General features: G+C 47.4%; 1 protein-coding gene across 5 annotated transcripts in view; it reads right to left on the bottom strand.

The window, feature by feature from the left end:
- Positions 1 to 14,902, bottom strand: part of PABIR2 (PABIR family member 2) — a 214,870-nt gene that overhangs the window by 120,662 nt on the left and 79,306 nt on the right. For 4 of the 5 annotated variants that reach the window (XM_085607916.1, XM_085607917.1, XM_085607914.1 and 1 more), the window contains 2 exons: positions 8,878 to 8,966; positions 8,027 to 8,091 (listed from right to left, as the gene is read on the bottom strand). In XM_085607916.1, the coding sequence (XP_085464042.1) occupies positions 8,027 to 8,091; positions 8,878 to 8,966 (154 nt within the window). The remainder of the gene's footprint in view (positions 1 to 8,026; positions 8,092 to 8,877; positions 8,967 to 14,902) is intronic. The other variant, XM_085607915.1, reaches the window with a different exon arrangement.

Raw genomic sequence — 14,902 nt, forward strand, 5'->3', positions numbered from 1 at the left:
CAGCGCGAGTGCAGGGTGATCAGCGCGAGTGCAGGGTGATCAGCGCGAGTGCAGGGTGATCAGCGCGAGTGCAGGGTGATCAGCGCGAGTGCAGGGTGATCAGCGCGAGTGCAGGGTGATCAGCGCGAGTGCAGGGTGATCAGCGCGAGTGCAGGGTGATCAGCGCGAGTGCAGGGTGATCAGCGCGAGTGCAGGGTGATCAGCGCGAGTGCAGGGTGATCAGCGCGAGTGCAGGGTGATCAGCGCGAGTGCAGGGTGATCAGCGCGAGTGCAGGGTGATCAGCGCGAGTGCAGGGTGATCAGCGCGAGTGCAGGGTGATCAGCGCGAGTGCAGGGTGATCAGCGCGAGTGCAGGGTGATCAGCGCGAGTGCAGGGTGATCAGCGCGAGTGCAGGGTGATCAGCGCGAGTGCAGGGTGATCAGCGCGAGTGCAGGGTGATCAGCGCGAGTGCAGGGTGATCAGCGCGAGTGCAGGGTGATCAGCGCGAGTGCAGGGTGATCAGCGCGAGTGCAGGGTGATCAGCGCGAGTGCAGGGTGATCAGTGCGAGTGCAGGGTGATCAGTGCGAGTGCAGGGTGATCAGTGCGAGTGCAGGGTGATCAGTGCGAGTGCAGGGTGATCAGTGCGAGTGCAGGGTGATCAGTGCGAGTGCAGGGTGATCAGTGCGAGTGCAGGGTGATCAGTGCGAGTGCAGGGTGATCAGTGCGAGTGCAGGGTGATCAGTGCGAGTGCAGGGTGATCAGTGCGAGTGCAGGGTGATCAGTGCGAGTGCAGGGTGATCAGTGCGAGTGCAGGGTGATCAGTGCGAGTGCAGGGTGATCAGTGCGAGTGCAGGGTGATCAGTGCGAGTGCAGGGTGATCAGTGCGAGTGCAGGGTGATCAGTGCGAGTGCAGGGTGATCAGTGCGAGTGCAGGGTGATCAGTGCGAGTGCAGGGTGATCAGTGCGAGTGCAGGGTGATCAGTGCGAGTGCAGGGTGATCAGTGCGAGTGCAGGGTGATCAGTGCGAGTGCAGGGTGATCAGTGCGAGTGCAGGGTGATCAGTGCGAGTGCAGGGTGATCAGTGCGAGTGCAGGGTGATCAGTGCGAGTGCAGGGTGATCAGTGCGAGTGCAGGGTGATCAGTGCGAGTGCAGGGTGATCAGTGCGAGTGCAGGGTGATCAGTGCGAGTGCAGGGTGATCAGTGCGAGTGCAGGGTGATCAGTGCGAGTGCAGGGTGATCAGTGCGAGTGCAGGGTGATCAGTGCGAGTGCAGGGTGATCAGTGCGAGTGCAGGGTGATCAGTGCGAGTGCAGGGTGATCAGTGCGAGTGCAGGGTGATCAGTGCGAGTGCAGGGTGATCAGTGCGAGTGCAGGGTGATCAGTGCGAGTGCAGGGTGATCAGTGCGAGTGCAGGGTGATCAGTGCGAGTGCAGGGTGATCAGTGCGAGTGCAGGGTGATCAGTGCGAGTGCAGGGTGATCAGTGCGAGTGCAGGGTGATCAGTGCGAGTGCAGGGTGATCAGTGCGAGTGCAGGGTGATCAGTGCGAGTGCAGGGTGATCAGTGCGAGTGCAGGGTGATCAGTGCGAGTGCAGGGTGATCAGTGCGAGTGCAGGGTGATCAGTGCGAGTGCAGGGTGATCAGTGCGAGTGCAGGGTGATCAGTGCGAGTGCAGGGTGATCAGTGCGAGTGCAGGGTGATCAGTGCGAGTGCAGGGTGATCAGTGCGAGTGCAGGGTGATCAGTGCGAGTGCAGGGTGATCAGTGCGAGTGCAGGGTGATCAGTGCGAGTGCAGGGTGATCAGTGCGAGTGCAGGGTGATCAGTGCGAGTGCAGGGTGATCAGTGCGAGTGCAGGGTGATCAGTGCGAGTGCAGGGTGATCAGTGCGAGTGCAGGGTGATCAGTGCGAGTGCAGGGTGATCAGTGCGAGTGCAGGGTGATCAGTGCGAGTGCAGGGTGATCAGTGCGAGTGCAGGGTGATCAGTGCGAGTGCAGGGTGATCAGTGCGAGTGCAGGGTGATCAGTGCGAGTGCAGGGTGATCAGTGCGAGTGCAGGGTGATCAGTGCGAGTGCAGGGTGATCAGTGCGAGTGCAGGGTGATCAGTGCGAGTGCAGGGTGATCAGTGCGAGTGCAGGGTGATCAGTGCGAGTGCAGGGTGATCAGTGCGAGTGCAGGGTGATCAGTGCGAGTGCAGGGTGATCAGTGCGAGTGCAGGGTGATCAGTGCGAGTGCAGGGTGATCAGTGCGAGTGCAGGGTGATCAGTGCGAGTGCAGGGTGATCAGTGCGAGTGCAGGGTGATCAGTGCGAGTGCAGGGTGATCAGTGCGAGTGCAGGGTGATCAGTGCGAGTGCAGGGTGATCAGTGCGAGTGCAGGGTGATCAGTGCGAGTGCAGGGTGATCAGTGCGAGTGCAGGGTGATCAGTGCGAGTGCAGGGTGATCAGTGCGAGTGCAGGGTGATCAGTGCGAGTGCAGGGTGATCAGTGCGAGTGCAGGGTGATCAGTGCGAGTGCAGGGTGATCAGTGCGAGTGCAGGGTGATCAGTGCGAGTGCAGGGTGATCAGTGCGAGTGCAGGGTGATCAGTGCGAGTGCAGGGTGATCAGTGCGAGTGCAGGGTGATCAGTGCGAGTGCAGGGTGATCAGTGCGAGTGCAGGGTGATCAGTGCGAGTGCAGGGTGATCAGTGCGAGTGCAGGGTGATCAGTGCGAGTGCAGGGTGATCAGTGCGAGTGCAGGGTGATCAGTGCGAGTGCAGGGTGATCAGTGCGAGTGCAGGGTGATCAGTGCGAGTGCAGGGTGATCAGTGCGAGTGCAGGGTGATCAGTGCGAGTGCAGGGTGATCAGTGCGAGTGCAGGGTGATCAGTGCGAGTGCAGGGTGATCAGTGCGAGTGCAGGGTGATCAGTGCGAGTGCAGGGTGATCAGTGCGAGTGCAGGGTGATCAGTGCGAGTGCAGGGTGATCAGTGCGAGTGCAGGGTGATCAGTGCGAGTGCAGGGTGATCAGTGCGAGTGCAGGGTGATCAGTGCGAGTGCAGGGTGATCAGTGCGAGTGCAGGGTGATCAGTGCGAGTGCAGGGTGATCAGTGCGAGTGCAGGGTGATCAGTGCGAGTGCAGGGTGATCAGTGCGAGTGCAGGGTGATCAGTGCGAGTGCAGGGTGATCAGTGCGAGTGCAGGGTGATCAGTGCGAGTGCAGGGTGATCAGTGCGAGTGCAGGGTGATCAGTGCGAGTGCAGGGTGATCAGTGCGAGTGCAGGGTGATCAGTGCGAGTGCAGGGTGATCAGTGCGAGTGCAGGGTGATCAGTGCGAGTGCAGGGTGATCAGTGCGAGTGCAGGGTGATCAGTGCGAGTGCAGGGTGATCAGTGCGAGTGCAGGGTGATCAGTGCGAGTGCAGGGTGATCAGTGTGAGTGCAGGGTGATCAGTGTGAGTGCAGGGTGATCAGTGTGAGTGCAGGGTGATCAGTGTGAGTGCAGGGTGATCAGTGTGAGTGCAGGGTGATCAGTGTGAGTGCAGGGTGATCAGTGTGAGTGCAGGGTGATCAGTGTGAGTGCAGGGTGATCAGTGTGAGTGCAGGGTGATCAGTGTGAGTGCAGGGTGATCAGTGTGAGTGCAGGGTGATCAGTGTGAGTGCAGGGTGATCAGTGTGAGTGCAGGGTGATCAGTGTGAGTGCAGGGTGATCAGTGTGAGTGCAGGGTGATCAGTGTGAGTGCAGGGTGATCAGTGTGAGTGCAGGGTGATCAGTGTGAGTGCAGGGTGATCAGTGTGAGTGCAGGGTGATCAGTGTGAGTGCAGGGTGATCAGTGTGAGTGCAGGGTGATCAGTGTGAGTGCAGGGTGATCAGTGTGAGTGCAGGGTGATCAGTGTGAGTGCAGGGTGATCAGTGTGAGTGCAGGGTGATCAGTGTGAGTGCAGGGTGATCAGTGTGAGTGCAGGGTGATCAGTGTGAGTGCAGGGTGATCAGTGTGAGTGCAGGGTGATCAGTGTGAGTGCAGGGTGAGCGTGAAAGCGAAGGGCGAGAATGAGGAGAAATTGGTCTGAATGCAGGGTGCATTCCCAGACACTTGAAGTAACTCAGCAGGATATGGACGGCGGCGTAGTGTTTCAGATACAAGTTAAACTATTGCGGCATTAATCAGGGATCGAGTGTGAAGGAAATAATGTGCTGATCCTGCAACAAACACAGTCCTATGGTTAGGGTTGCCAGCAGATTTTGATGGCCCAGTCGGTACAAAAATAAGCAGTCACCTAAAGCTGTATTTTCAGCACTTTCCTGTGCATACTTCGAACAGCAAATATAAATAGAAAGCACTTTTAATTGTGTTCTAGGGCTGCCTCAATGATCCATGACTGATAATTAAAAAGAACAAATACAGAAAAGTCAAATAACGAATGCATACATACTTTATTTATAAGTCTATTTAGTGTCAAGACTAGGTCCTTGCAGGCTCTTTAAACAAAACACGGCAGGCATTTTTCTTGTGGCAACCCTACTTTATATTTCTTTACATGAAATGTATTCTCACACTACGGCAGTGAATGTAAAATCCAAATGTAAGGAATAGGCACAGTGGGGACGCAGGGGGTACTGGAACCAGGAAAAAAACACAGCCTCTGTAACCAGTTTACAAAGGCATGTAAATATGCAAATAGTCTTTAAAGACCTGTGAAACACTCCGGCGCCGGAGATAAGACTCCAGACACTGCCCAGCTGAGCCCCCATCAGCTCGAGTTGCACTGCAGCAGCCCGGGCTGAGACACAGGACGGGGGAAGAGGGGGGCTGAAGCCCTTGGGCCTGGGCAGAAGTGTGACTGGGAAGGCACGACCCCCTTTGCATCGCTCCACAGCCCCCCTGGGGGTCGCGCCCCACAGTTTGAAGACCCCTGGCCTAAAGCCAGTCAGTGCCCACAACAGGGTCGGTACGCTTTCAAGGGTCACCTCTGAGGTGCCCTCTGAGTACATGTTTTAATAAATCTCACTCTGGCATCATTGTGGAGTTCTTACAAGGAGCTGTTTGGTACCAAACACTCCTGTGTTCAATGAAGCCATCATGGTGCTGTGGAACCAGAGTTGTCAAGTGCCCAGCCCTTATACTCTCTATGGCTTCCCTGGCACCTACAATATTAGGGAATACACCCGAGATATAGTGCACCCTGCCTTAGGGCTGGTATGGCCTGCCAGAGAAGCTGTAGAGAGGAGGCGGGCTGGCTGGAGACAGGGGTCACACTAGTGAGTGCAACCCTCCCCCCTCCCTTGGAGTAGTGGAGGAGGGGCTCACATACAGGAAGAGAAGACATGGAGAGTTTGGAGTGCCCCTATTCGATTTGGACAGCAAAGTTGCACCCCCACCCCAAGGCCCCGGCTGTGAACAGGGGTGATGCCCCACCCCCCTCCATTACAGGTGCCGTTTGAGAAGGTATCCCCCCCCCCCCCCACATGAGGGTGGTGTAGAAGGAGGTGGCAGGCCCACACACTGGAAGACTACGTGGCAGTGGACCCCTCGTAGACATGGTGTGCAGTGGGCAGCGTACTCCTTGCTGGGGACCCTAGACAATTACATCAAACAGGTAAACCCTCTCCCCTACCCTGCCCCTGTCGTCCAATAAACCTTATCAGGAGAGCCAAGATCTAATGCAGTGGCTCAACTCTGTTTGAAACCTTGAAGTGAGGCAGCTGCCTTTTCCCCACAAAAACGTTTAGCCGAACAAAGGGCATATCAATTAAATAAGCCTGCAAATCAAAGGGAAATCCAGTGGCACAGATCCATGTAGGACAATGTAGTAAAATGTACCCATGTAGGACAATGTAGTAAAATGTAGGAACCGCTGGACTGCTCACCTTCACTAAAAATGTTTAGGCGTGTATGCATGATCTGCCTCGAAAGATCCATACCAACTTACAGAAGTTCCTTAAAAGTATTTTTAAAACACGCTGGAAGTGATGGAGCCTCCTGAGATTTGAACTCCCAAATAGGGTGTATATACCTGGCCAATAAAAAGGCTGGACTGGATGAATCCAGAGCTAAACTATCAGGAACAAACTAATGAATCCAGCTCATTAGACTCCCAGTCGGACGCAAATTTGACCTAGATAACTTTTGTGGGGGGGGAAGCGACTTATGAAGGCCTAAGCGCAGAACATGGCAAACATTACGAGACAGATGAGCACATTGGTGGGGCCTACTAATAATGTATCGCTTTCTGGTCTCCCCACCAGCAATATTAAATAATATTTGCAATATTAAAAGAATTAAAAATGTAACTCACTACTGCACTCTCAGCTTTTAATTCCACATTTAACAGAATCAGATTTCTACAGAACGTTTTATACGAGCGCTGGATACAGTGGGGGATTCCGATTAAGCAGGGCTGATTTTAGCCTTATGGTCCCAGCAACAAATTAGGCTCTCATTCAGATTTTAGATTCCATAGCTCATATTCACAATGTTAAATACAACTCTGTGTCAGGTTCCAAAGATCTAGTTCACAGTACATAGCTGCAGCTGAGGTAATAGCTCTTCGATTCAAAGCAGGATACCAAAACTACATGTAGCAAGAGAAACTCTAAGCAGCATTACCTGCCAAAATATTGTCCACCATACAGGGCGACCAGAGATCCCAACCCTAGACAGAATGTTCTAGGGTAGAGACTGGGCCTTTTTTAGAATGTAATATCCAATAGAATGCGTCCAGGGCTCCCTTGAATTGGGGTATTGCACGGGCCATCTACCTATGTCCAAGTTAGCAGAAGGCCAATGTATTTCAACTTGCACACATCCTGCAATATGGTTCAATTAAACTTACCTGTAAAATTAATTTCATAGCCACCATATTTTTTTTATTTGAGGTTTAGTCGATTAAATTGGGCAAAGCCTTTGGCAGCGTCAATACGTTTTGCGAGCCTTGCGAAGACTTTAGAAGACAGCCATGTCAGGTTGTAAACTACCTTAATTCGAAGGTGCCATGGCATCTATGTTCATAAGGCATTCTGCTAGATCAGAAAGGAAAATATTAAATGAAAATAGTTGCATCAAGCAACTTTGTCTCTGCCTTGCAGAAAAACGGAGGGTCCACGTAATTGAATAAAGCTCTGATCCCCAACACCACGAGACGCCCCCTGTGAAGCGCATCAAAGGCTGGTGACACATTTACAAAAACAAAGGTTTTGCAGTTTTTTTCCCCCTTCTATTTCAAGAGACCAGATGAGTAAATATTTGCTATAACCCAATTTGGGCTTTACTAACGGTACTCAGAGACTCCCAATTTTACAAAAATGACACAGGACTTTAGCAAAGATTTCACCTGCATTATCTAGAAAGCCAATCTACCTGGAAGAAACTGGATCATCAAAAGCACACCTCTTGTATATCACCTCACATAACTTGCACTGGGTTGCATGCTCTGCAAAAGACTTACGCAGCTATCATGTGTTCCAGACATTCAGGCATTCCAGAAGTAACAAAGGGCCTAAACTATTAATAAAAAAATAAATAAAGACCACACACACTAACAAAGAAATCTCAACCAGCTGAGAAAGGGGCTACTTGAAGACAACTCCCAATTCCAGCATCCCTACACATGAGTTTAAAAGGGAATTCAGACTCTACACAGTGTCCATTACACCTATAAACTTAACTTTCATTATTAAAGCCAAGCTTACTAGCTTGATCAATCCTGGTTTTATTGAGATAGGGTTACTGACACCTCTGCTGCAGCAGACAGGCAACTCTATGTAACAATTACTTTGTTATTTTGTGCATCCTTTCCTCTTCTTCTCACAAAAACTACATTCTTGACACCTTTAAGATCTTATGGAAAATGTTATACGCTCGAGATATTCTCCATGAAAAGTGAAGGAGAAACATAGATTTTTACTCTTAAATTAAAAAGAATCACAATAACCTACATATTGCGTCAACAGCTAATAACACTTCAATAGCTCACAATCTCCAATTTAGTTATGTCCTTTTTTATCCTTTCATACTTCAACAATAGTTTACTAGCACATTACATTCAAACAGTAAGGAGGTCCCCCCTAGAATAGTACCTTTTCTTTTCATTGGTGCAAGAACGCTAGGCCGAATGCAGTTGATTGGACTTTGACTCCTCCTGCTAAGAAAAACAAATCCTGGCATCAAACATAACTGAGATCAACCTAGCAAAACATCACAGCAATCAGTTTTCAACATATGTTAGATACCTTAACAATGAATTTAAAACTTAGAAAGCAGTTAGAACAAGAAAAAGACCTGTAACAGTACCCACTATAGTCCGTCCATCCCCAAAAGCATATGGCAAAGCCAACACAAGTCTACTTAAACTTTAAATTTTCATGAAACGGTATCTGTAGAATAACTATTCAAGATCGGGCAGCTAAACTCAAAGGATGAAAGAACAGCTGAATCAGAGTACGAGGCCCATTACAATATGTGGAATGCCTGCACAGGCAAATGTCCTGCTACTCAGAAAAGAGGCGAGAACAGTAATTAAGAGCATGTAAAAATATACATTCTGAAAAGATTATAAAACTTGGGTAAACCGGTGGTAGGGAAAAGATAAAGGCAAGTTATGCCATGCCTGAGAAGTGAACACAGAAATTGGAACAGTTTCTCAAGCACGTCTTAGGGAACTTCGGAATAAGCCAGAAATTTGCAGTGCCAGAATGAGGAGAGACCGTGTTTGAAAATCAAGTTCTGTTGAATCAGAGATGACAATCTATAATCCTCTTGCATTCCTTTTGCATCCTAACCTTTAGCAGGACAATGAAAATCAATGGAGTTGTAATGAATGCATGGATGTTCGCTACAGAACTCAGCACTTTCAAGACAGTGAAGACAAAGCAAGGTGTTAGTCTATGAAACAATAGCAGTCATTTGCAAATATAATTAATCGACTTACCTTGCAAATCGTCTTGTTGGACTTGGGATGGGACTTGGAGGTAATCCATTGCTACTCACAAACATTTGTAAAGATGGGGAAAAACATTGCTAAAGAAAGAGAGGAAGGTATTGGTGAAAACACTAAGATTATAATAACCTCCAAATGTCTCAATTCAAATACACGGTTTGTATGCTGTAGTATGTTGTACATTATTGTTCACCGGAACAGACATGCAATTATTTTAAAATGTTATTTCTATAATTTTGTCAACCAGAGAGCAAAATTCCCAATGACCAAAGTGAAGTAGTTCTCCCATAGGCTGAGCAAGAAAATGATGCACTAAGTTCATGCCTGACTGTATACTTCTATCCACATTGCATTAGAAGTTAGAGAAACATTACTCTGTTCCAACCCAGGAAAGTTAATCCTCTGAAACTTAACTCAGCTTTGTACATTACTGCCAATTGCTGAACTGAATGCTTCCAATATTATTTTCTGTAGTGGAGAGAGATTTGCCGAAACACAAAAAATTGTCATAACTGGTTGTATACCAAAAAATGTAAACTATGTTCAATTTATTTTTCAGTAACGTTCAAGTTAAACAGTTCAAGTTAAACGGATCAATTAAGGTTGATCACATAGCAAGAGAAGATAATTATGCTGGATCCTTTTTAGTTGCATCGCTGTTCATACAGACTGAAAAGGTTCACTTGAGGAAATATGAATTTTTATGGTCAATTGTGTCCCCTATCTAGACCCCAACGGCTCCATGTACATGCTACAAGTACATGTATGTTCCCTCCACTTCAAGCTATGAAGACGCAAATACAATTGTGTCCAACGTTAATATGTCCTCTTTCAGATCTGCCATGAATGGGTCAGATATTCCGTTCCTAAGTATGCCTGGCCACCGTCTTTATATGGTATACTTTTCACGTTTTCCAGCTCTGGCAAGGTAGGCCCTGAATTCTGCCATCGAGCTTTTTCTTGCTTCTGCCTCTGAATGCTCCAGCCTGGACCTGCATCTGTATCCATGAACTTTGTCTTACTTCCTGCGCGGCTAACGGTGCCTAACCCGGCCTGTTGCCTGCCAAAACTGTATTCAGCCTTCAAGTTATCTGCTCCGCTCTTCAAGAAATGCATTCCTGTCTAGTAGCTTAGGTAAACATCCCTCCAGCTACAGAGCAAAGGGCCCGGCCTTACTGTCTCCGTGCAAGTAATTCATGACTTTCGTTACCATGGTAGGCCCATGCCCCCTCGCATCTCATGTAGACACTTAGACGCTTGTACACGCACTAGCAGTCAGTACAGAATAGGATCTGTCCGAGAAGACCTTTCCTACCAGATAATATAGTTCCTTAAACACAAGATATTAGATATGATTTAGGACTAGGTTGTCCTGACACCCCAGACTTCTGTCTCCTCATGTAGGGCTAAATGTCAAGTTCCCTTCACCCTCTAGTTACACGTCAATCACACGTCATGCGGCTGCGCGCGCATCTCTGCCATGTATTTCTGCTGACTTTGCAGGATTCTCTTATGGATCCACCCACTTGTGTCATCATCATAATGACGTTTTTAGTATACGCCTCTATGCACGCCTATGGTCACGCCTTTTTATTACGTATGTGTATTCTTATCAGCTGTAACGCCTCCTGCATCTGTCTTTACTGTAATACATTACTATATATATTATAACCTGTCAATAATGTATTGCTGATCCCTTCCTGAACCTTCGTGGTGACGGAACTCGATTGCCTGGTTCGAACCATCATTCCTTTGTAAGGAATAAATTCCCTATTATACCCTCGAATACCACGGATTCTGCCTCTTATTTTTACTGAGTTATTCGTATTGTATTTTACCGCATAAATTAAGTCTAGGTAATTTAAATTTACCACACAATTGGCGCCCGAACAGGGACACCTCTCACACCCCACGCGCCGGAGGTGCGTTGCAGACCCGGTCTCCTGCCACAGCCGGACGGATAATTACGCGTACCCGCAGGATTTCCTGTATCTACCTCAGGCCAACGGGGGCGACTGAGGCTGCGATCAACACCCAGACGAGGCGGTGAGGAGTGCGGAGAATCCCGACCAGAGCCTAGCTGAGAGAGCAAGATCCGAGGTATACAGAGGCCCACCAGATTCCGAAGTTCCGAAGTATCTAAGTCACGAGTCGAGTCCAGTTTGGTCTAGTCCAGTCCAGACTTCCGAGGCCTTCCGTTCCGTGCTTCCCGGCGAGTACCGTTGCTGGGGACGCATCTAGACGTGCACATTAGTTTGTGCCGGTCAAGACGGGTCTGGGTACACAGACCTGGTCTGCACTGTTTTAGCAGTGTATCTGTACTGTTTAGCAGTACATACAGTATATTTAGTATTATGCAGTTAACTAGTTTTATTCTAATTATTATTGTTCGTTCTAAAATGTTTTGATATGTTTTAAATATCGTGGTATGAGTGATTGTTCGATCTTCCTTATTGTGTTTATTGTAATTATTGTGTTCAAGACCGAGTAAGAATTAAGTAGCAAGGTTCAAGATGCCGTTATTTTCAAAATTAAGACAGATAAAAACTAGAAAAGGGATACTCGAGGAAGCTGTTCCCATCCCACCTAGGGACACTCCAGGGTACTTTATGTACCATAAACATGGCCTAGATGCCGTATTGTATCTTGATCTATGGGTGGACTACACCAAGGATTTAGCAGAGTCAGAGATGGCCCGCTACTGGAACATGGGATGCAGATTGCATCATGAGAATAGAAGAAGCATTATGGAAAAAGAAAGCCAGACAGTCACAGAAAGATGCCATTGAACTATGGCGTAAAGAATCGCATAGACGCACAGAGAAAGCGCTCAGAAAGGAAGAGAAAAGTAGGGAAGATTCAGAAAGAGCCCGAGAAAACATTAATTGGCGAAGGTATCCGAGTAAAAACAGAACAAGTAGACAGACAACGAAACACTCTTATGAATGGTATGTATCCTCTTCTGGCCGAGGGTTTGCCTAAGGCCACCCTGGAGGTAACAAAAGATCTGCCACCTCCTTTACTCCCGATTAAAGTACATCCCAAGACCGCAAAGGACATTTTTCTTTCTTCCTATTTAGATGATGCAGCCCCCGAATATGCTAATGGTGCGCAGCCACGCACACCACCCGTTAACGACGCTCAACCCCAAGATCAGCTGCACCCACCTCCGCAGCAACAAACTCCTACTCACGTTCTAAACATTCCATCTGTTTCTACAGTCCTTCCTGCACCCACACTCTCTACCCTACACCCAACAAATCCTTTTGGACTTGGCACCTCAGGAGGTGCGACAGGAGGTTTTTCCACGCCACCGCCAACAACTAGATTGACTTATAGGGATTTAGCATACCAACGTACACCCCAAAGAGCTAATGACAACATATTAAATGAACCTCTTACAGATTGTAGATATGATCCAGTGCCAGGTAAACACGACAGAATGTTGCTATCTTCAGTACGTTTACGACGAGCTGCAAACTATTTAATGACGTTACCAGGAATGGTTGAACATCTAGACAAAATATACCGCTTTGTCCAAACAGGGCAAGGTCCTGAAAGTATTGCCGAGGCCATGGAATACCAGAAAGTAGACATGCAAAAATTATTGTTACGCTTTTTCATAAACTGCTTGATCAGAAACAGAGATAGGCCTGAGGTAGATTCGGAGGAAATGCAAGTACTTACCAAATGGGGTCAGAATATAACAGACGGGAGACATGATAAACAGAAGTGTATAGAAGTCATGTGCCGAAGGATCAGAAAAGAAGTAGAACGAATACATGAAAGAAGAGTAGAAGCAGATAAAACTGAATCAGAGGAAGAGGAGGAGGAACAGTCAGAAACGAACACAGGACAATTTGAATTACCAGCTAGACCAACGATAGCTTATGTAGGAAAAGGAAGATCTTTTAATAAAACAATACGTCCGACACATCCAGAATGTAACAGAATTTTTCAAACAGTTATCACAAATCCAAGGACCCCTGAACATCTATTCCAGGCTACTGATAAATTACTTCGAGAACGAAGGGGGTACCACGTGCTCGATTCTATGGATGAACAAGAATTAGCCAGGTCAGCAGTACAATGGGCTGACAGCTCTGAAAAATACAGTGATGATGCGCTAGCACACACGTTTCTGAATCTCGCCCCAGACGAACAGCGTTTAGCTAGTATATACATGATACAACATCTCCTTATATTATATAAAGGCCAACACTCCGGTCCTGGTCCCCTACCTGATATATTGATAGAACTACTCATGAATAAATGGAGAGGTCTAGGTACCGATCTAATTAAAGTAATTCTAGAATACCGACATAGATATAGTGCCTTTTTGTGTCCAGAACATGATCCAGCTCCTTCCATGGAGAAAAAAACGTATTACATAGACAGACAGAATCCCTTACGCGAAGTGCACCCAGTCAGAAATGATGACAATACGTTTAGACGCGTGTTTGTGTACACGCCCATAACTAAAATAGAACTATTGGAAATGAAAAAATTAGTGCCCAGCCATGACAAAGATCCAGCAGGTTTTCACCGTGAACTAAAGGACATGTTACTCATGGGTGATTATACCTATCCAGACATTATGAAAATATTGAAAGTATTATTGCCTGCCGGTATTTACGAGAAACTCAAAGAAAAAGAGTGGGAAGTGGGAGACCAAAAGATTGATTGGACCGCATTAGAAACCGAAGAAAATAACCGAACTGCAGGCGTAGGGCTTGGGGACAAAACAAAAGCATTGCCAGGATTATTAGTACAAGTATTGCCACGTTTATTAACTACGAAAAAGGAAGATTGGGGAGCAATCTCAGCTTGTAAACAGAAACCTGATGAAGACACTAGTGATTTTTATTCCCGATTTGAAAAATGTTTTGGTATTAATAGCGGCCTGAAAGCAAGTAGTGATTCATATCCACATCTTTTTGTAACAAAACTAGTCGAGAATTCCCTGCCACAGGTTAAAAACAGAGTATTGAAAGTTGAAAGCACTTGGCAAGCTAACACTCCTTCACAAATGTTACAAATGTTACAGTATCACCAGAATAGAATTAGAGAAGAACAAGAACACGAACAAAGACGTATGAAAGACACGAAAATGAAAATGCTCGTCGCTCAGTCAGTTCCAGCTGACGGTCATAAAAAGGGTGCGACACAGTCCAGTAATTCAGCGGTTCCCGTTAAAGGGACATGCAACTATTGTAAACAGCCAGGTCATTATATAAACGATTGTGCAGTTCTGAAACATAATATCTCTACGGGTAAAACCAAGGAGAGACCACGTCCGCCTAGACAGGATCAGATCCAACAACAAGCACCTCAGAATGTACAGCCTATGCAAGCTGCACAACAGACCATAGCGGTACCACAGCCACAGCCTATTGCCGCAACACAAAACACGACACAACAGATGTACCAGTACGCACAAAATGACTATCCAGAGTATCAGCGATACACATGAAATAGCCTAGAGAGGGAAGTTGGCTTACCCCTTATTGAGGTTCCTGTAGATCAAGAGGGTCCTTATGTACAGAGTCAAGTATTAGGGAAGGACAGAAAGTTTCTACTTGATACAGGGGCAAGCAGAACAACTATAAGTCACGACGAAGTCCCAGGGGCACCCCTCTCAGGCTCACAAAATATTTCCCTTGGTTTTTCAGGAAAGCCTACTATTAACGAAGTATCGCAACCACTTGCATTTACAGTTGGTCCATTGACACGGACTACAGATCTATTGCTTACGAAATCATGCCCAGAAAACTTGTTAGGTATAAAAACATTGAAAGCTCTAGGAGCTATAATATGTTGTTCTCCGGACGGAGTACGACTATTTTTGCGTGACTTTAAAGGTCACTACGTGTCAAGAGACATGGAGCCGTTGGATCACCGGTTACAGAATCTACCTGCACATTTATGGGCAAAAGGCCCCACTGATGTAGGTTGTATGCACATTACACCATATCGAGTTACACTCAAAACAGGAGTGGTATTACCACGAATGCGA

Source organism: Triturus cristatus, chromosome 5_2 (genome assembly GCF_964204655.1).
Source record: "Triturus cristatus chromosome 5_2, aTriCri1.1, whole genome shotgun sequence".
Taxonomy (NCBI): domain Eukaryota; kingdom Metazoa; phylum Chordata; class Amphibia; order Caudata; family Salamandridae; genus Triturus; species Triturus cristatus.